At 46.8% G+C, this 22,381-nt stretch overlaps 1 protein-coding gene across 6 annotated transcripts in view; it reads left to right on the top strand.

The window, feature by feature from the left end:
• GFRA1 (GDNF family receptor alpha 1) overlaps window positions 1-22,381 on the top strand; it is a 198,356-nt gene that overhangs the window by 134,292 nt on the left and 41,683 nt on the right. For all 6 annotated transcript variants that reach the window (XM_019660118.1, XM_019660117.1, XM_019660114.1 and 3 more), the window contains one exon: window positions 5,214-5,550. In XM_019660118.1, the coding sequence (XP_019515663.1) occupies window positions 5,214-5,550 (337 nt within the window). The remainder of the gene's footprint in view (window positions 1-5,213; window positions 5,551-22,381) is intronic.

Genomic DNA, 22,381 nt, shown 5'->3' with positions numbered 1-22,381 from the left:
TAGATATAGGTTTTGCATAGATGCCCTTTATCAGATTGAGAAGGTTCTCTTCTATTCTTAGTTTGATGAGCATTTTTATTATGGAATGAAAGTTGAAATTTGTTCAATGATTTTTCTTTGCCTGTTGTAATAATTATATTGTTCTCTTCCTGTCTGTTAATATGGTGAGTTACATTGATTTTTAAATATTAAACCAACCTTGCATTTTGGGGTAAACCCTAGTTGGTCTTGATGTATTATCCTTTAAACCTGTTTCTAAATACTATGTACTAAATTGTTTGAATCCAAATGTAAGGAGTATCGGTTTGTAACTTTATTCTTTTGCCTTTGTCAGGTTTGGGTATTTGAGTAATACTTTGTCAGGTTCACTATTTGGGTAATACTGGCCTCATATATCAAGTTGGAAAGGGTCATGAGAATGTTTTGTGTGGATGAGAATCAGAAACAAAAAGGAAGTCACACATTGACCTGTGAGCTGGAAATCAATTAATAGTTTTTTGCCTCTCTCAATGTGCCAGGTTGTGCAATTCTGGAATTTGTCACAAGCTCTGAAATAAAGATAAGGAGATAGTGCTTTGGCAGCATTATGTATCAGTGAGAACAGAATCAGCTGAAAGTGAGGCTGTGTCACATCGATTGCTAAATGGAATAAACTTGGAGCAATTGGTTTGGACATAAAATGGTTCACCCTATGCCCACTTTATACAGAGCTTTTCCTTTGAAATATTGTTTTTCTTTTTGATACCATTAAGAAGAAAGTATTTAATTAGTAGTTTCTGTACTTTTAACAACTTTAAAAGGGAAACTAATGTTATTATAACAGAGCAGGCGTACACTAGGCCAATTGCAGTTTTCTTGAGATATAACTGACATGCAGGACTGCATAAGTTTAAGGTATATAGTGTAAAGACTTGACTTACGTATATTACGAAATGATTACTACAAGTTTAGTTAACATCCATCACTTCAGATAGATACAAAAGAAGAAGCCAGTGGGGGAAGGAGCAGGAAGAGAGAGAGAAAAGGACAATGTTTTCTTGTGATGAGAACTTTTAGGATTTATTCTTAACAACTTTCAAATATGAGTATACCATAGACAAGTGTTAGTTAAAGTCATTATGGTGTAGGTTACATCCCCATGACCTGTTCATCTTATAACTGGAAGTTTGTACCTTTAGACCACCTGCATCCGATTCCCCCACCCCCTCTCCCTGCCTTTGGTAACCACAAATTTGATCTTTTTTTCTTTTCAGTTTTATTTACTCATTCATTCATTAGATTCCACATATAAGTGAGATAATATAGTATTTGTCTTTCTCTGTCTGACTGATTTCACATAGCATAATGCCTTCAAAGTCCACCCATGTTGCCACAAATGGCAGAATTTCCTTCTTTTTATGGCTGAGTAGTATTCCATCATTGTGTGTGTGTGTGTGTGTGTGTGTGTGTGTGTGTGTGTGTGCGCGCGCGCGTGTGTGTGTTTCTTTATCCATTATACCCATAAATGGAATTGCTGGATCAAATGGTAATTCTACTTGTGATTTTTTGAGGAATCTCCGTACTGCTTTCCACATGGGCTGCCCCAGTTTGCATCCCCACCAACAGCGCCTGAGGGTTCCCTTTTCTCCACATCCTCGCCAACACTTGTTCTCTCTTGTTCTTTTGATGATAGCCATTCTAACAGGCTTGAGGTGCTATCTCATTGTGCTTTTGATTTGTATTTCCCTAATTATTAGTGATGTTGAACACTTTTTCATGTACCTGTTGGCTATTTGAATATCTTCTTTGGGAAAACGTCTATTCAGGTCCTTTGTCATTTTTTAATGGGATTGTTCATTTTCTTTGCTATTGAGTATGAATTTTTTATATATCTGGATATTACCCCTTATCAGATATATGATTTGCAAATATTTTCTCCCATCTCATAGGTTGCCTTTTCATTTTATGATGGCTTCCTTTGCTGTGTAGAAGCTTTCTACTTTAGTATAATCTTATTTGTTTAACTTTTATTTTGTTGCTTGTATCATATCCAAAAAAATTATTGCCAAGACCCATGTCAGGGAGCCTTTTTCCAGAACAATTTTCCAAAACTCACAAATTATGTGGACTACTTTCAGAGGAAAATAAGTTTTCTGGGCCTATTATAATTTTATTTGAAATTTATAAACATAAAACTATAGCTTGTATTCTTTGCTTTTACATAACTATAAAAGCAATGCACAGGGGGCCAGCTGGGTGGCTTAGTTGATTAGAGCATGTGCTCCTAACAACAAGGTTGCTGGTTTGACTCCCACATGGGATGGTGGGCTGTGACCCCTGCAACTAGATTGAAAACGGCAACTGGACTTGGAGCTGAGCTTGCGCCTTCCACAACTAAGATTGAAGGACAACAGCATGACTTGGAGCTGATGGGTCCTGGAAAAACACAGTGTTCCCCTCCCTCAGTTCCCTGACACTGTTCCCTTCCCCAATTCCTCAATAGAATCTTAAAAAAAAAAAAAACAATGCACACAAATTAAGTATGAACAAAACTTTAAAAACAATGAAATTCAAGTTGATAATATTAATTTAATATAAGGGATGGTATTGTTTTGCTGAAGCTAAACTGATGCTTACAGTCTGAGTGTAGTACTCTGTTTCAGCCTGAATTGTTTTGAGCTTGGCAGGCCGATATTACGGGTGCCATGTGATGACTTAATTCTTCTGCCATTTTTCTCCATTTCAACTTACATGAACTGTTCATATATCACTGATTACATCATTAAGTGTTAAGTCTACGTCTGTGCCGCTATTCTTTTTTAGTCAGAGATTATAAAGTATAAACCATTTAATACCAATGCAAATATAAATGCGGGCAGCAAATTGTGTACCAATCTCCAGCCTTATGGGCCTCATCCAGATGACTTAGAACTTGGTCATATTAATTTATTTTAGATTATCATCAACAATGCACAATTTAGAAATCTCCTAGTGAACTGTAAACCTTCAAGCATATACATCACTGTTGCCCATGGGTCTATCAGCACGGAATTAGAACTCTCAAAAGAAGAAAAGGCTGGAAGTGTCACAAAGGCCTAGAGGCCCGAGTGATCTTGTCAGGACACATGGTAAATATTTCATTCCCTGAGTCCCAAGGAGCCTGAGTGTGGAAACAGAGGAGCCAGAGAGCAGCTGATGTGCGGAGGTCATGATTGAGAAAAGGTACCAGGCATGCTTGTTAAACCAGCAGGGGTGTACACACAGCTGCCAGCTTCCTACACTGCTCACCTATGCCAGGCTGAGTGTCTTATGTCCCTCCACACTGAATTGTTGGATTCAGATGCCATCAGCAGATACATGAACCTAGGGCATAGTAAAATACTGCGCATGTTTTCAGATGTTTAGCATATTGGGTTTTGTTAAAGCAAGGCTCATCATCAGAACAGGAAGAGTTTTTCTTTCCCTGAAATGGTGGACATGCTGTGTGTGTCTTTACTTATTTACTTACTGAAACATTTCTCTCTTTTTTTTTTATTGTAGTAAGAATATTTAACATGAGATACACCCTCCTGACAGATTTTTAAGTGTGCAATACAGTATTGTTAGCTCTAGGTGTAATGTTGTATAGCGGATCTCGAGAACGTGTTCATCTTGCATAGCCGAAACTTTATACCCCTTGAACAACAACGCCCTCTTTCCCCCTCCCTGCCAGCCTCTGGCAACTACCATTCTACTCTCTGCTTCTATGAGCTTGAGTGTTTTATGTACCTCATACAAACAGGGTCATACTGTGTCTGTCCTACTGTGACTGGCTTATTTCACTTAGCAAAATGTCCTCAAGGCTCATCGATGTGGTCGCATATGGCAGGATTCTCTTCTTTTTCTTAAGGTTGAATAATATCCCGTGTGCCCTCTGGATGTACGCTAAATGCAGTGCCGTTTCAGTGGCTCCCAACCCACCCGGATTCTGTCTTGTCTGTTGTCAATTCTCTAGTCTCTTGTAATTTCCTAAACACCTCCATGGTTCCTGTTGACTGGGGGCATGAAGAGAATGGAAGGAGGTCCCAACATCCAAGGAGGGGCTGAGGCCTGAGTGGCAACTTGCTGAGGGTTGAATCTCACAATGCTTTGCTGCCTCGCTGCTGTTGCCCGAGCGCCACTACCACACCTAATTATCGATTTTCCAGGGCCCATTCTTATCACTTGGCTCTGAAAGGTTTTTCCATCACTTCCCGTCCCTGTGGAAATACCTGTATCATGGGGACTGGGCTTAATTGTCCTTGTTCTCTCATCTTCTAACTTTGCCCACGGGGCCTGGCCCTGCCAGCCCACCCAGCTACCCCAGTGGGCCCTGCCTCCACCAGACTCTTTCTCCAGGCCACGTGGTGGGCAGCCCAGCAGAGGACAGCCCTGGGGTCTCTGACAGCACGGGCACAGAGGGCTTGGGCAGAGGGCAGCCTGTGTTTTGTGCGATTCCAAAGGCCCATGGTTGGCGAACCCACTGAAATACTATCCAAAATACTATCAGAATGTTTCTAGTCTGCAACCTCGATACTCATAGATCCCACCTTTTGTAGGTGGTAAGTGGAAATGGAGGTTTTTACCTTTCTATGTAATTCTTTTTTTCTCCTCAATGGCCTGGGAGCTAGAACTTTAAATACAGCTTTGCCGTCGTTGCTTCTTCCTGTTTAGAGAGCCTGGCATAATATTTTGTCTTCTGGGCTCAAATAACCATGTAATTACTCTGTAATCATATAGTAATTAGCATGTACTATATGCATTTATTACATAATTATATTCCTGGAGGATTGCATGGCAATTATACTTACATTCAGCGTATCATTTTATATACTGTATAATGAACAAGTATATAATTTGTTGCTCTTTTTCTTTTATCCTAATTTCAGTTTACCAACCAGGAGCTGGAAACTTCTTCTCCTGTTGCCTTGTTTGTACGTAGTTGGGCAGGTGCCTGAGCTGCTTTGGCCTCTCTCAATGCCTCCTAATTATACATTTAAGAGAGTGCTGGGAGCTTGTGTTTCGCTGTGGGCTCCCGGCATTTGTTCTCCTCATATTTCTTCCTTGTCCCGAGCTTGTTATTAGCTTCAAAACACAACGTTGATCAGGGCTCCCAGTGTTGCCAGGTAGAAGGCAGGGTCTCTATGAAAACAGGCGGGGTGAGCAGCCCAGGCGCCCCGCACGGTCCTCATGCCCGCCTTTGTCTCCTTCTGCAGTCGAGCACATTCCCAAAGGGAACAACTGCCTAGATGCCGCCAAGGCCTGCAACCTCGACGACACCTGTAAGAAGTACAGGTCGGCGTACATCACCCCCTGTACCACCAGCATGTCCAATGAAGTCTGCAACCGACGCAAGTGCCACAAGGCCCTGCGCCAGTTCTTCGACAAGGTCCCGGCCAAACACAGCTACGGGATGTTGTTCTGCTCCTGCCGGGACATCGCCTGCACAGAGCGGCGACGGCAGACCATCGTGCCCGTGTGCTCTTATGAGGAGAGGGAGAAGCCCAACTGTTTGAATCTGCAGGACTCCTGCAAGACAAATTACATCTGCAGGTAAGCGCCCCCCGGCAGCCGGGTGATGAATGAGGTGGCAGGGAGAGCCTTCGTGGCTGCTTCCGTGGCCAAGATCCCGCTTTGCTTCTACCAGGGGACGAGGCTGGAGGGGAGGGCAGTCACTGGAAGGGATTGGCCAGAAACTGACCCCTGTGTCTGACACGCGGTTCTTCAGAAGCTGGTCAGGCTCTTATGCTGGGGAAGGTTCCCGTCTTTTAAACCGGGAAGCTTTGAGAGGTGCTGGAATGAGGTAAATACAGCTACGCTGAGAGGGTCACCAGAGGCCAGGTGAGCCTGAAGGCACATGCCCACTCTGCAAGCCCTGAGATGCTGCCAGGCATCACAAGGAGGGAAGTAAGTCATGGGAGAGGGTGGGCTGGAGATACAGAGGCTCTTGGCCATCAATGTCAGAAAACTGGAAGAGATCAGAAAGACTGAGCTGTGCCGAGTCCTGAAGAGGAGAGCTTCCAGAATGCCTGGGTCTGTTCTGGGCCAGTCAGTCCTAGACATGATTGTAATAAGGACAGTGGGCACCTTCCCCCTCAACCAGGCTTCCAATCCCAGCCTCCCTCAGAAACCTTGCTAAGCCTGGGCCGTGTTGTTGAAAACAGTCTCTTCCTTGTCCCTTTCGGCCATTTACTAATTTATTTCAATGTTTGAAGGAGTCCAGGAACACAGCCTCTCTGTTTGTTTGTTTTTTTTTAAAGAGATATAGAATGAGATGGAGGGAAACAGAGGGTCCTTCTTCATGCTGCTTTCACTTGCCCCCAGCTGTCACTGTCAGCAATTTGATGTGTATCCTTCTAACTGAATTGAGGATTGCATTCAGTTGCTGATCGAAGCAAGTATGTTGATGAGCAGACGTAAGTCTCTGCAGCCTAAGGCAGTGTTGGTGCCACATACGGATGTGAAGACTGGATCCAGGGCTGGAGGTTCAGAGGCAGCAGCATGCTGACAACACCTGTACTCTGTCCCCAGGGTAGAGCCAGGAGCCTTCAAACACCATCTCTGACAGCATCCTATGCACCCAGTAAATATTCAGTGGACCAGCAGATGAGGGCGTGGTGATGTACCTATTTCTTTATAGATGTCCCGTGTCTAAAGAGCAGGGGAAAAAATGATATTTTGAGGATTCTGGTGTGCCGAGGTTCTGGTCAATTTAAGTTTTATTCTGGTAGAATCTGATCCCATTCTTTCCTTAAACTAGCTCTAATAGTGACCGAAGGAAAAATGAAAGTCCTCATTATTTGTAGAACCCTCTCGTGCTGAAGGTTTTCTGAGAGTAATGTCCCGACACCTTTTTGTTTAAGTTGGAAGGAGGTGACCTGCTCTATGAGGGAGAGCTCAGGTGACCAAGCGGGTCTTGGGAGGAGGCAGGTGTTCCTGCAGTGAACTTCTCCGAGGACTCTTACTCCCATGCCCCTTTTCCACGAGACCCTCTTAGCTGTGGGCTAGAATCAGGATGGTTGTGCTAGACGGGCCCTACAGAAGAGGCAGGGCCTCCAGGAGGCAGCCATAACCTCGGGAAGCCAGTCACCAGGACCCCCGCTGGAGATGAAAGCAGTGAGGAGCAGGACGCAAGAGGAAAGCCATAGGAGCTCTGCTTGGCGTGTACGATGGGAGGAAACAGACATTCTGAAGTCACCTCTCCTGAAGTCCCCTGGATCTGAAATCCAAGCTCCTGGGACCCTTTCATCTTTGAGCAGAAGGGCTCCCTCTTCTAGGAGCAGGACTGGGTTTCCTGGGTCTCCCTTGGCTTGAAGCCAGACGGATACAGCTCCTCTCTCTCTACAGTAAGACGTGACCCTGTTCACTGATGGGTCCAAGCCAGGAAGTAGCTGTACAGGGCAGGAAAGGAGCCTTGTGTCCACTGGGCAGTGGCTGGGAGATGGGGGGAGGGCATGGGATGGAGCCTTTTCCTTGTCTTCTCACAAGAGAAGACCTCATGCACATGAGGTCCCGAGGAGGTCCCCGATGTCTCCTACACAGGCTGAAAGCCCACCCTAAGCAGCTCATTTGAATTACCTGGCCAGCTCTTCCAAAAAGAGACAATCCTTAGCCGGTTAGTGTGAACTGATCACATTAGATTGCTTTCGTGCTAAGCTGTCGTGAGAAATAGCTGGGAGTTTGGGAGCTCGGGGTGTTCTAGGGGAGATAGCAGGCAGAACCTGCAGTAACAGGATGGTTTAGATGCCACTTGGGGGCTCAGGCCGACCTGGTAAGAAGGTTCCAGGAACCGTTTGTGTCCAGGCAGCCCCGGTAGCATAGCGTGGCCTCAGCTGATGGGGCAGAAATGAGCAAGGGGCAGCAGGACAGGCTTCGCCTACTAACTAACTGTGCCTGGTCACACCAAGGTTGGGACGTGACAGCAGCCACCAGGCAGAAAGGCGTGGGTGAGGTGGGCTGCACGGTGCAACTGGAGGGAGGTTTTATGCTGCTGCCATGTTTCTGGCTCTGGGTACAGCTCGGAAGCTGCTTGGAAATCCAGATCCTAGGCTCTCCAGGGTTCCTACCAAGTGAAATCTGTCTCGGTGTGATTGATGGCTTTTATACCCTGTCGTCTTGAGTCTTCCCCGGAAAGGTGAATCAGCGACTTCCCCTGGTGTTCGCTGTCGTCATTTAGCCCATAATTGCTTCCCACAGCCTGGACTTATTACTCATGATTACCCCCTCCCTGTCAGTTGTGGTAAATGTAATTTAAGCTGCTAGGTAGGCTAGCAGTGTTTAGGATTTTTTTTAAAATCAGATTTTATTAATCTTGTCTTTAATTTTATGCCTTTTATTTCATCCCCCTCAATCCATCTTGGGGAGGCCCTTGTAGTTGCTACTCCCCAGAGCAGCTGCTGGGATGAGCTGGAGCCAGGACTTGCGTGGGGCTTCACCTTGCATTTGCTTTGACCCTTCCCCACCCAGAGGGAGGGAGGCGGGTGCCGCTGATGGGTGATTTCAAGCCTAATTTGAATATTTCCAAAGCGAAGGGATGGCAAGGAGGAAAGTGGCTTCTCCCAAACCATATTCTTCAAAAGCTGACACTTTCAAATGCTCCATTTCCATCTCAACATCACAACTGAGGAGCTGCTCAAGCTCATTACAACTTGCACTTACTATTTTCCAACTCGCAGCACACAGGTTTCCTGCCCCCAGGGTCCAGCAGCGCCTCTGCGCCAAACCTGCCTCTCCCCTGCCCGGTGCCTTCAAACAGAGGAGATGCAACTTTAGCTTTTCCTTTCGACTTTGTCTTTTTTCCTTTCCCTTTTAGGGAAGCGGACAGGTTCCTTTCCTCTTGGGGTGGTTGGGGACAGGGGAGAACTGGATGGTTTGGGCCTCTAAGCTTGTCTACAGAAAAGCAAATGTGGACGTATGATTAGAAGGGTGTGATGAAGTTTAAAAGCCTCCCGTTCTTCCTCGGAAGCACAGTGTCTCCCTTGCCAGTTTTCTTCTGCTTGCTTTCCTTAGTACCTGAACGATGTCAGGACTGGGCTTGGCCGTAAAGGAAGTATAAACCTTTATTCCCGGTGCACGTTGTTATATATACATAATTTAAACTTATGCTCTACCTTCTTGTCTCCAAACTCTGATATCCAAAATAAGGCCAGCCTTTGAGCTGTGGCAGTGGGTGCTGCAAATATGTTCATAGATCTCTTTTATTTTTTTAATTGATCACTCAGATGCCTCCACTATTGTTTATTACCAAGAGTTCCAGCGTCTTCCTCTTGAACACGGTCCTTGCTGTTTTTGTCTAAGAATTGCAGTTATATCCCCAAACTCACTGTGCCTCCAATGCCAAGCAAAGAGGGAGCCTGAGGCTAATGACCAGCCCACCTACCTGCCTGTGGCTTTAGCTGCTGCCAGACGGTGTCGCTGTTGAGAACAGCCAGGAGGATACTTGGTGGTTCAGTGGCTGTGCCCTTTCCTGCATTCTTGGGTGCCAGGGTAACAACTCTTGGTTCATACTCAGTATATAGCCACATTTCCCAAAGTATGACATTTTGCCCTGGGGGCTGGGTGCTAAGGGGTTCCAGCCAGAGACAGCCCTCCAACTGAACACATAGTATCCCAGACTCTCCGTTTCCTGGCGATGCATCCATAGGTGGAATTGAGTGGTGCATTTGTTTGCTTTTCCTTCCTTCCTTCCTTCCTTCCTTCCTTCCTTCCTTCCTTCCTTCCTTCCTTCTTTCCTTCCTTCATTCCTTCTTTCCTCCCTCCCTCCCTTCCTTCCTTCCTTTTTAAAGTTTTATTGTGGTAAGAACACTTAACATGAGATCTACCCTCGTTTAAGTGCACAATATAGTATTGTTAGCAGTCGGCATGATGTTGTCCTATAGATTTCTAGAACTCACTCACCTTGCATAACTGAAATTTCATACCCATTGATCAGCAACTCCCTGCTCCTGCCTCCTGCTTCTCCTTCCCACCCCACCCCCCCTCCAGCCCCTGGCAACCACAATTCGGTGCTTTGCTTCCATGAGTTTGATGATTTAGATACCTCATATAAGTGGAATCATACAGTATTTGCCCTTCTATGACTGGCTGATTTCACTCAAGGCTCGTCCATGTTGTTGCATATGGCAGGATTTCCTTCCTTTTTAAGGGTGAAATAGTACTTCATCATGGATATCTCACTCCTTCAAGAAAGATTCAGATAATGCCAAACCTCAAAAGGGAAGGGGTCAAGCCTTCCCCAAGGCTTTCTTGACCCCACTGGAGATAAAGCCACTCATCCTGGTTCCCATCCTCTGTGTCTCCATAGTTTCCAGGAATGGCGCTTTTGATCAAGTCACTAAGTATATGGTTCCACCTTTCCCCAAGGACTGAGAGGATCCTATAATTGTATCCTAGACATCTGTGGGTTTTTTGTGTTTGTTTTCTGTTGTTGTTGTTTTTAGCAGAACCAAGAAGGCCTCCTTGGTGCAGCTCCAGAGGAATAGCATATGTCATTTTGAAAGTTCTTCCCTAGCCAGCACCACGTTTTCCACTGGGGCTGACCCTGTTACACTTAGAGGAAATGTGTTTTTAATTTGTTAACTGGGGCAATTGGGGAAACAGGTTACAAAACCATGTGGCGCATTTCTGCTTCAGCAACGTACTTGGTCTGACAGTGTTACTGCGCCTTTAAAAGGTGAGGAATATGGTTTATTTGCCTGTAATCAGACCCCTTTCACACAGCGGACTGTGGACCTTGGAGATCAAGGACATCCTCCACTGTTTGGGCTAAATGCCTGAGCTGAAAACTGGAGTCGACATCACTACATCCGGGCTTGTCTTGACACGCGGCAAGCATGAGAGAAAATGTCTCAGAGGATAATTAATGCCTAAAACTAGATGGGTAGATTAATTTGGCACTTAATTTTATTTTACACTGATTCATTCACAAATGGAAATCAGCAATTAGACAATGCAAACTTTTGAACCATGGAAAGAGCGGTTCGGGAATATGAGAAAAATACAAGTAAAACATTTTCCAGTTCATTTGAGCAGTTTTCATTTCAAGTGATTACACGGGTGTCTTTAGCAATGCATTCAGGGTGTTGAATGGTTCGTTTGTTTTTTTTTTCTTAATGTGCTCCACCTGTGTGAGCTGCTTGCCACCCTGTCTCTGAGCTGGAGGTTCCCTGAACTCCTGCAGGGGACTCCTGGGTGCAAACAGAGGGTTTATCCTAAGATCCTAAGAGAAGGGCAAGGATGACCTCTGACCTCTGCTGCTGCCTCTTCGTCCTTGACACCCGAAGGTGGAGGGGAGGAGCATGCTTCTTGTTGAATTTCCCAGGTCCCAAACCCCAGCCTGTGCATTGAGATGAGACATGCAGCCCGTTAGCACCAGCTAAGCAGTGTGGGACCCAGCTCGCCACCTCCCTGGCTTGCAGGGGTAACCTGAGCTGTAAATCAGGCAGGAGCCTGCTACAACTTGCTCTATCTTGTGGCCTCATATCTCTTACCTTATCTCTTCTTTGGCAGAGGCGGGTGTGAGGAGCCATTTGTTCCTGCTGGGGCCTGACACTAAAGAAAACACTTGTCTAGATTTACTCTGAATTCTCCCCTCTCCAGCCCATTACCTATGCCTGCCCAAGCTCAGAGTCCTTGCCTCATTTTCCTTACCCCATCTGTCACCTGCCCATATCCTCACCAAAGTCACTTTTGCCACTCTTGGCCCTGAGACAGAACCCTATTCCTTTTCTTTACATTGGAACATTCTGTTGGTTGTTAGATCCATGTGGACAGATGGAGTCTTGGCACCAGAACTGTCTTACTGTCTTTCAGCACGAAAGTAGATGGAAAAGGAACAGGATTGAATCTACCCAGGAAGCCCAAACAGAGCTCTCCATGTTTCCTTGGGGGAGAAGGTGTCCTAGTGGAGGGTCTCAGAAGCCAGAGTCAGACCCAGCCTTTGTGAGAAGCAGGGAAAGTCAAATAAAATGAAGGTGCTCAATTTGGGGGAGACGCAGTGGTGGGGATGGGAGGTGGGGCCCAGGGACTGTCCTGGGGGCAGAAGGAGAAAAATCAATATGATATAAAGGCAAGCTGTTGGGGGCCTCCAGTGCCATGTTGAAGTGTTAGATTTTATCCATCAAAGGTTTATAAGAGAAGAGAGACATGGTCAGCTGGGCCTCAGAGAGCTCCCAGGTGGCAGTGTGGAGGGAGGACTGGAGTGGGGCAAGGCCAGGAGGCCAGCTAGGGGGTTCTTGCAGTGCACTAGAGGAAAGGTGACCAGGGGAACCTGGTGAAAGTTGGGAAGCTTGATGGGCACTGTGGAGAGGAGAACTTGGTGATTTATTGAGCACCTGACATAGACAGAGAATAATATGGGCCTCTACGGCCTGGAAACCCTGCAGATGATGGCGTTCGTAGCTAGGTTCAGGAACAGAGGAAAGAGGTACAGACTGGTCTCTTGGGGTGGAGACAGGGGAAGAAGATCATGAATTGTTTTGGCCATGCTACGTTTGAAGAATGTGTTCATCTGGACTTTTTTGATTCGTGATGGAAACCTAGCTTAGGCTTACTAGATCTAAAGAGGGAGGTTGCATTAACTCATGGGACTGGGGTGGGAGGGTAGTCAGACATGGCTAGGACTGAGGGCTCGGTGTCACTTTAACTGCACCCCTCTGCTCCCCTCTGCTTGTCTGTTTCCTGCTCTTATCCTATTTCTTGGTGAGTGCTGCCACCAGCAGCTCCATGCACATATCCTATCACCTCATGATCAAAGAGATAGAGGCTCTTCCCCCCACTGAAACTCGTTAGAAAAATCCCAGTTAAGGACGTTGATTAGCCTTGCTTAGATCATGTACTCATTCCTGACCAGGCACTGAGGCCGAAGGCCAAGTGTAGGCCATGGCACAGTAGAAGCCAGGGTCAGCAGAGGCAAGGAAGGAGTACTGGGCTTGGAGAAACAAGGCAGGTGTGCAGTGCACAAGGATGTCTGCATGGAGATAGAAGGCTCAGGTACTAGGAGGTGAAGGCACAGTCCTTTCAATGGCCCTAAAGCCCAACATAAACTGCCCCCTTACCCTTACCTGTCTGGTCTCTTCTCCGGCCATCCTGCCTCTGCTCCCTCTGCTCCTGCCACATGGGTCCCCTTGCTGGTTCTCAAATGCACCAGACATGTCCTGCCATCAGGCCTTTGCTCTAGCTCTTCCCTCTGCCAGGACCAGTCTTGCCCCAGGTACTCCCAGGTAAACTCTCTTACCTCCAAGTCTCCTTAAATCTCATCTTACTGAGGATCACACTGGCTTCCCTATTTAATACGTAAGCCCACACACACTCCCAGTCCCCCCATTCAGCTCTCTTTTATTTTAAAGCATGTATCACCTTCTAACATACTATATAATTTACTTATTTGTTTTGATCATTGTTTTCTTCTTTTCTACACTGGGATATAAGGTCCACAGTCAGGAGTCTCTATCTGTGATATATGCCAAGTGCCTAAAACTGTGCTCAGACAATATTCTTACTTACTAAATATTTGCGGAATGAGTAAACGAATGAATAAATTTAAAACATCAATGAATCTCAGAGAAGGGGCTGGGATATAGGGGTAGAATCATCAGCACAGAAGTTGTTGAAAATGGATGTTAGGATTTATTCCCCAGGGAAAGTAGGTGAGAAGAGAGATAAGCTAAAGACTGAACCCTTGGGAACACCAGGTTTATGGTGAAAACGTCTGAAGAGGCCTGAGAGAGGTAGGAAGTTGGAGAGTTGGAGAACCAAGCAAAGACCTCAACAAAGCCAATGGGGAATAGAATCTTAGGATTAAGGGGTGGTGGACATCAGTGTCTGTAACTCAGAGGGCGGAGGAGGAAAACTCAGAGTGAAACTGGCTTTAGTACACAGGAACTCTATCTGTCCATCCCTCCATTCATCCACGATCTGTCTTTTCATCCATGTATTCACCTATCTGTTTGTCTATCCATCCATCATCCATCCATTCATCCACCATCCATCCATCCGTCCATCCATCCATCTGTCATCCTTTCATCCATTCATCCACTATCCATCCATCTACCATCCATCCATCTACCATCCATCCATCCATCCATCCATCCATCCATCCATCCATCCATCCATCCTGAAGTTACTGTGCCAGGAATAAAGGCCAGTCTTCTCACCTGCAGTGCAGAGAGGAAGGCAGTCATACACACAATCATGACAGCATGGTGTGGCAGTCCGTGGTCAGGAAGGTACAAAGTGCTTCGGGAGAAGAGGCAACTCCACCTGGCATGTCAGCGAGGCTTCCAGAGAAGCTCACATCTGAGCTGGGCTGGAAGGATGAACAGCATGGAAGAGAGCAGGTGTGACAGTAATGGGACAGAGGCCTGGGCTGGGGGCTTGAGGAAAGTGTGGGGGGTAAACCACAACCTGTAGGCTGGGTTTTGACCGTGAGCAGCACTGGGTTCCACAGCCCACAGATGTGATCTTGAATCAGCCCAGCCACCATGCACAGGGTCGACCAGTTGGAGTGATAAGCCCAGGAGTGCCCAGCTCCTATGTTGAGGATTTGGGAACCAACCTGGTGTTGCTGAGTCTGAAACCTGGTTTCTGTCACTACTTCCAAATGATTGTCTTTTGTGACAAGAATACAATGTTCTTACACTGTTCAGCCTTACTGCCTTTAGTTCCAGACAGGCAGAATGATAATCCCAGCCAGCCTCTGAATCCAGACGCTCTTTACGGCTCAGTGGCTAAGACAGCAGCAGCTTTAAAGACAGTTTTCACAGAGCATTAGGACATAATGTCCATCAGGGCCTCTTAGAGTCGTTTAAAAAGAAAAAACTACTCAGGTAATACATGCTCATTAAGCTCTTATTTTATCTAATTTCCCTTTGAGCACTCATTGCTTATTCTAGACGGGTTTCTCTGTGACACCTTAGTGATTGCACATGGCGTTTCTTCAAACAGGAAAAGAATCCTCCCAGACCACACTGAGTTTTTATTATTGTTATGAACTCAATCACATTTTTTGAGCTCAGTCTCTTAGACCCTGGGGGTCCTAGATGTGTGAATCACGTGCCTGTTTCCAGCAGCCCCCGCTCACCTGGTTGGACTCGGTAACTCCCTGCTGAACCATCATTGGAGTTCAGCGTCCTCAACCCTCACCTACCCCAAAGCAGCAGATATCAGGGACCTGGCTGTGTATCTCACGGGAGATGAATTCTTTGCTGTCACAGAGTGACAACCAGCCTTAAATAATCCATGGTTATGTCACCAGGTTGGGGTCTTCCAGGTGTTTGCCTACCTACCTTCTCCTTGCCCTGTGGCCATTTCATTAATCATAGGAAAGCCTCTATTTTGTGGATTGCATCGTGAGTGCTATGCTAGGAAGAGGTGCAGTGGGCCAGAGACCCAGAGTCATTCCCGGAAGTGCTGAAGTAGGGGTGGGTGAGGACTTAAAGGGGAGTGTCTAGGACCCTAGACTTCAGACCATCTTATCTAAGACTGGGGGCAGCTGAGAGAGACCCCAGTTGATCCTCCCTGCTGCTCAGTGCAGCTGGTTCCTCTTCAGAGGGGTCCCTTCTGCTCCGCCCGGAGGCCATGTTGTGACCTAGGACCCACAGAGTTCATAGGCAGGGGAAAATTAGCTTCCCTTTCAAGCCTAGACGTAAACATAGATTTTACTATCTCTCTCTCTCTCTCTCTCTCTCTCTCTCTCTCTCTCTCTCTCTCTCTTTAATTTAAAGGGCAGAGGATGCTTCCATTTCATACAGCTGAAATGTGTTTTATCCACTGATCAAGGATGGGTTCAAAAGAATGGGGAAAAGGGAGACCCCAGTATTCCTACGGGGCTGCCCCCTCATCCATGCTGGCCAGCACCCATAGCCTGTGACCCAGAGCAGTCTGTTCTGGGCGGGGACATCTGCCGCCTCAGTTGCTGGGTAGCTCTCATGTATAATTAGTGCCCAGGTCTCACAGCCGAGCTTGGAGTTCTGTTCCACCCAGGCGACTCCAGACCCCCACCCAGGCATCACCACAAGTGAAGAACCCTGCAGTCACGTTGGCATTTCCATTTCTGTGGGCATTTCCAACTCAGTGAGTGGGAAATTGCTCTGTAATTTCCGAAAGCAATTAATTATGCAGAAAATGTTGTATCCAGGAAAAACAAGAATTTAGAAGAACAATGATTATGAGAAGTACCACCTCAAGCTGGAGTTGGGACATATTTTTTCTTTTTTTTTTTTGCTTTCCTTCCCTAGTAGCTGTTAGTGTATTTGTGAGTGAAGCAGATCTGGGCTCACATCCTGGTTCAGGGAGTTCTAGAATGTGGGCAGATCAAGGCCTCAGTTTCACATCTATAAATGGAGGTAATGACTCCATCTTCACAGGGCAGCTGTGACGATTAAATGAGGTGTCTGTGCAAATGCATCAGCTCAGTGCCTGCCACCGAACACAGAAAACGGTCTGTCCCTCCTCCCTTACTCTTTGCGTAAGTTTTTATCAGAGAGGACAAAGAAAGCTTAAGATTCCAAATGTAGCATTTCCCCCCAATAGCAGACAGAGACCTTAAAAGTAGGGCTTGTGGGTGGAGGGGGTAGATTCTTACTGCTTTACACTTGTCCGCACCCACGGCATTAAACAGCATGTGGAAATGTCAGCCCGTTATGTGAGGCCATGTTGCTAAGCTTTACGCATCACCGGCTTTTCTGTTTTGTACCATTGGGGAAAACTGGGGGATGGAGGAGGGGGCAGACAAAGTCCAGAGGTGGTTGGAGCATGTGTCATCTCAAGAACATTCTTGTCCAGAATAGACAATTATTGATACACAAAGATACACACAGGAAGATGTCAAAGGAGCTGGCCGCGAATTTGTGGGGCCTGGAGTCGTAGATTCACTATTGTTTGGACTGAATAGGATGTGGGGGGACGCCTGGCAGCCTGTTGGAGCACGTGCTGCCTCAGTGACCCGGAGCAACTGTGAATAAAGGGTTCTTAGAGGTGCTTGTGTCTGAGTCAGTGGCCTGTGCCACCCAGCAAAGGGCAGGCACTGAGTCAGTGCCACCGAACCTGCACCTGCCTTCCTTCTGGGTGGTTCTGTGAGTCATCTGATTACCCCGCTAGGAAGCCAGCCACAACCGGAGGCAGAGTGGCTCGTCGTACAGGACCCAAGAGCCCCAAATCTGCAGAGCCAGGGACATGGTGACAGGAACGTGTGCGTGACGGTGACAGTGATGAGGAGGATGACGGGAGAGTGACATTTACTTGACATTTACTGTGCGCCAGGCACAGTGCTGAGCGCTTCACAACAACCACGGGAGTGGGGGCTGTTGTATCCTCCCCGTTTCCCGGATGACGAAGTGTGATCTTGAGCAGCCTCTGCAGCCGCCCAAGTGCTGCCAGAGGGACGGAAACCCAGAGGGTCTGTCGGGCCGCAGAGCCGGGTCTGTGCGCCTTGCTGCCGGCCTCGGGTACAAAGTGTGTGTATCTTGCTGACCGCCCGCATGATTTTCCAAAGACACTCTGGGTGTCTAGTATTGGAGTCTGAAGGTGACTTTGTTTTCTCGCTTTATTTATTCATTTTAAAACAAAAATTTTTTAAATAAGAGACCTTTGGATCTTGACAAGATAGGGCTTAAGTGCCCCTCACCAAACATATTTCACTTCTCATTAAAACAGTGGTTTTCAAACTCTTTGGGTCCAGGACTCCTTTACACCCTTAAAATTTACTGAGGATCCCAAAGGGCGTTTGTTTATGTGGGATAAATCTATTGATACATATTATTTTGGGAATTAAAGAGGGAGAAATATTTACATATATTGATTACTTCATTTAAAGATAATACCAGAAGCACATTACATGTGTCTATAAAAAACAGAATCTATTTTTATTAAGAGCCACTATATTTTCATTAACAAAAAAGTCTTGGAAAGGAGAAGTGTGGCATTCTTTTACATTTTGACAATCTGGCATCTGACCAGAAGATGCCTGGCTTCTTCTATCTGCTTTGGCATTCAGTCTGTTGCAGTATCCCATGTCTTTTGGCCTTTGGAAGAACCCCATTGCACTCTCGCAACAGAATGAGAGTGAGAAAGGTAAATAACTTACTATGGCTAGGAAAACAGTTTTGACCTCACAGACCCTAAAAGGCTCTTTGAGATTGCCAGGGTCCCGGGACCTTACTTTGAGAATAGCTGCACTAGAAGGACCAGAATAATCTCGGGCTAGAAGACATGTGTGTGCACAAATGTTCCCACAGTGCCCTTGAACTAAGACAGTCTGGGTGTGTGTGGCTGCCTTGCACTCATCCTGTCCAATTCCAGCAAGTCAGGATGACCAGGCTGTAGGATGCCAGCAGGTCAGGGTGGCGACTCTGTGGGATGTCAGCGGGAGTCCGATGCCAGAGCCCTTCCAAGTGGAAATGGGTACTGAGAATTCCAGAACTGCTGAGCGTCCCACCAGCCATCACTGTGGGGCCACGTGACTGCTGGAGTGTCTGACCCAGCTTGGTTTCTGGCTCTGAGAGATGCCCTTCCAACAGACAGCCCTTCCTTCTCTTTCTTGGCACGGCAAAGGATTTTAGCATCGTCTTCAGCTCGGCCAGGCAGAACTCTGGGCTGAGGGATGACAATCCTTTGTGTCCAGAAGGACTCGGTGGCACATTTCTCTTAGGTAGCACCTTGGGGAGAGTGTCACAGGGAAACCTGTGCTCCTTGGAATGTGGGGTGGGGTAGCGCCCCTTGATGTGAGCCATCTCAGGGGCAGCCCTGCTCTACTCCTCCTGCACCGTGACCATTTACCCCGTAAGAGCTGAAGGATTATAATGACATCGGGCCAGGGACAACGCTTAGAATCGGAAATGCCAGCCATCTGGAAGTTCGAGATGCCTTTGAGCACCCAGCAGTTGGAATTCCTGTTGGAGAGTTAGCTGGCTCCATCTAACAGCTTTGAACTTCTGAGGCTGGGGGTCAGGGGAGACGGAATGCCATCTCTCTGGAATGTTCAGTCTAGCCAAGGACCTTGACACTGTCCTGCCAGAAAACCTTTCTGTGGAAATAGATGAAAGCAAATGGAAAACACCTCTTCCGTGTTCCAGGTTCCAAAATTCAGGTGGAAACCTTTTCAGCTACAAATAAGGTTTCTGGTTTAGAAAGTTTGCGTTTTGCTTAGCGTACTGGCTGGTGGTTGGTTCACTCACTGAGTCAGCAGCACTAGAATGCCAGGTGCTTTGCAGTGGCCTGAGGGTCAGGCGTGAGTGTGCTATCAGCATAGAATGTTCATGCGCAGACACAAGGGGTGGGGTCAGGGGCTTCTCCCAGGTGCCATCGCTCTAGGGCAGTGGTGCCCCAACTCTAGCCTGCATGGGTGTCAGATTCCTGAGGTCTGGGGTGGGGCCTCCTAATTTGCCTCTGTACAGCACTGCCAGTGATGCTGCCGCTGGTCTGGGGTCCACACCTGGAGAGTCACTGCCTGAGGGACTGTTGAGTAGGTGACCCAGGCTGATGGGCCTCACCGAGCTCTCAGAGGGATCTGCAGAGCTGAGGTTGAGAAGGAGTGGCCACCAGAGGGGCCCTGTAGGACCCTGAGACTGAGGAGGGGACACAGGAGAGTCAGCACAATTGTGGCTGGGGTAACAACAGATATTATATTTTTATGTTTGTAAACTGCGAGCACTAGTAAACAAAAAGGATGCCCGCTAATTCTGTTATTCCAGTTTCTTGGGCCTAGTCAATATTATTCATATCCACTTAAATCAGATTTTGGCTTCTCGAGCACATAGTGCACATCAAAATGGCAGCAACAATCCAGGAACTAAAATTTAAAAATCAAGCGTTAATATTTCTTGCGGTGCTGTTGCGGGTACATATGAGTTTGAGGCTCTGTGGTCTTCTTTTCAAAATAGGACTCTTAACTCTTACCCGCTGTAGGACTTCGGCTGAATGTTGACCTTTCTGAATCCAAGTGTCTTCCACTGTAAACGAAGCTTACCTGGATGGTCAGGTTATTGGCTGTGAGATGACACAGGCCTGTGACACATCGGGCACAGTGCCTGACTCTAAGTAAATGTAGCTGTTAGTGCAGGGTCTGGAGCAATTAGACACGGCTGCTGTTTCTCGTCTGTGCCGAACCTGTAACACCAAGATGCTTGTGGTGAGTATTGATCTGTAGGTGATTGGAGCCATAGTACATGGCACTCACATTCATTCATTCATCCATTCATTCACCCATTCATTCATTCTCTGATTCAACAAATATTTACTGAACATCTGCTTTATGCTGGGCATAATCCGAAGTGCTCACCTTATCATGATGAAGGCAAGACTCTTAGCAAAGTGAAGACATAAAATAGAAAGTGATGGAGAGGAGGTGTGGGCAGAAAGGCTGAAGTTGGCGCCTCCCTTGAGGCTCAGAGCCAGAGAGGGGAGTTGGGGAGAGGCCTCAAAGGGGACCCTTGAGATCACTGTGAATGGGTCAAAGTAAGCCTTAACAACACCTGGTTGAGGGGGACAGTTTATTATTCAGATGGCTTGAGTGGACAATGTAAATCAGCTCCTCTGCCCTGATGAAAAAAGGGAGGACTGTAGTTTTAAATTTAGCTGAGAGCTTCAGGTAAAATGTAGAGAATGGGGCTAGGGAGGGGCGGAGGGGGCGGGAGGGTGCTATTGACAAAAGGACGTTAAACAGGAGAAGGCATTACAAAGAAGAGTTAAGGATTTACTGAAAAGGGGGAAATGATCACCTGATGACAGTGGAATAAGGGATTTATTCTTTTGACATGTAACACCACAATTCTGTGTCCCCTGAGCAACGCCCCATCTAGGAAGGAAGATATTAGGAACTAGGTGTTCGCTGAGCTCAGAGTCTCTGTTGACCTTAAAACAACTTGCCTGAAAGAAAAGTGGCCTAGTGTATATTTCCTATGGAGCATAATTTTCCTTAGGAAATCTGCAACCCTATTAAAGATTAATAGGGGATCTAATTTTCATATGTTTGTGCTTAAAGTCTGTTTGTGCAAGTGTAGGCTTTTAGCTATTCAGACATCCATTTGCCTTCCCCTTTCCCCCCTGCGCCCTCCCAGGGCAGCAGAAACTGGGCTCCTTTAACGTGTGGAAGGTAAATTAGCATTTCGCTGAGCAGAGCTTGGAGCTTGGGGTGCAGGCACCACAGAGCTGTTTAGTGCTTGTCCTTCTGGGAGTGGGGGCAAGTGGTGGGGGAGTTTTTCAAATCATCAAAGTCAAGAAAGCCTATGTAATTTTATTTTTTCATCTTTTGAGAACCTCCAGAGAAGCAAGGTTTCACTGAAGGAGGCCAGGCAACATTTGGGATCATGTCTAGAAATCGCCTATGTTTTCCTACAGTGATTAGACTTCATTTCCTTTCTCTGGTCATACATATCACAATGCGACACTTCCTTGTTAGGGTGTGGACAGCACTTCCTGATGTCAGCCACACCAGCAGTGGGCATCCTACGGGGACCACATGTAGGGAGGGATCTGCCGAAATGCCTTGGTCTATCTCCATGGGTGTGAGTCCACTGGCTCATAAAACATATGTCTCTGCTTGAAGGTGTGGAGAACTCACATGAGAAATCTCTCCTTGGTCTTAATGGCAGGAATAAGCCTGAGGTTAATCATGAGTTCATCAGGCATATACAGACCGTGAACAGGTAGATTAGTGACCTCAGGACAAAGCGTTTCATATGCCAAGTTATTAGCAGAGGGAAATATCAGCATGGTCGTCTCTACCCTAGAGCTTCATGGAAGTCTCAAGGTCAGAGTGGACCTCCTGGGCTGGCCCAGAGCACCACAGAAGACACCAGCATTGATGAGCCTTGTCCTCTTCTAGGAACCTGGGACAGTTATAACAGTGCTAGGTGCCAGCTATACTTAATCCTTCAGTTAGGCTTTCAAGGACTGCGTGTCATTTAACCAGAGTAAATTAAGCTTCAGAGAAGTCAAGGTACTTGCCCGAAACGTCATGGTTAGTAAGTGGTTGAATTGAAATTGAAGTCTTGTTCCATTTTCAGATCCTATATTCAAAACCTCTACTGTACTGCTTTTTAGTAGTGATTGAGTCTTCTGTTGTTGAGGTAACAAATAACCACAAGTGTGGTGGCTTTAAACAAGATGAATTTATTTTCTCCAGTTCTGGAGGTCAGAAGGCCTACGCAGATCTCACTGGGCTGAAATCAAGGTGTCCACAGGGCTAAATTCTTTCTGGAGGCTCTAGGAGTGAATCCATTTTCTTGCTTTTTCCCCTCCCCCATTTCTTGGCTCGTGGCCCCTCCCTCCGTCTTCAAAATCAGCAGAGGCTGGGGGCCAGCCGAGTGGCTCAGTTGGTTAAGAGCTCGCTCAAGAGTTTGAGCTCTGAGCAACAGCGGTTCGAGTCCAGCCCGAGCTGAGCAGCCGC

The sequence above is a fragment of the Hipposideros armiger genome, unplaced genomic scaffold, assembly GCF_001890085.2.
Source record: "Hipposideros armiger isolate ML-2016 unplaced genomic scaffold, ASM189008v1 scaffold_311, whole genome shotgun sequence".
NCBI classification, from domain to species: domain Eukaryota; kingdom Metazoa; phylum Chordata; class Mammalia; order Chiroptera; family Hipposideridae; genus Hipposideros; species Hipposideros armiger.
The sequence above is the reverse complement of the archived record's forward strand: the minus strand, read 5'-3'. Positions and strand labels throughout refer to the sequence as shown.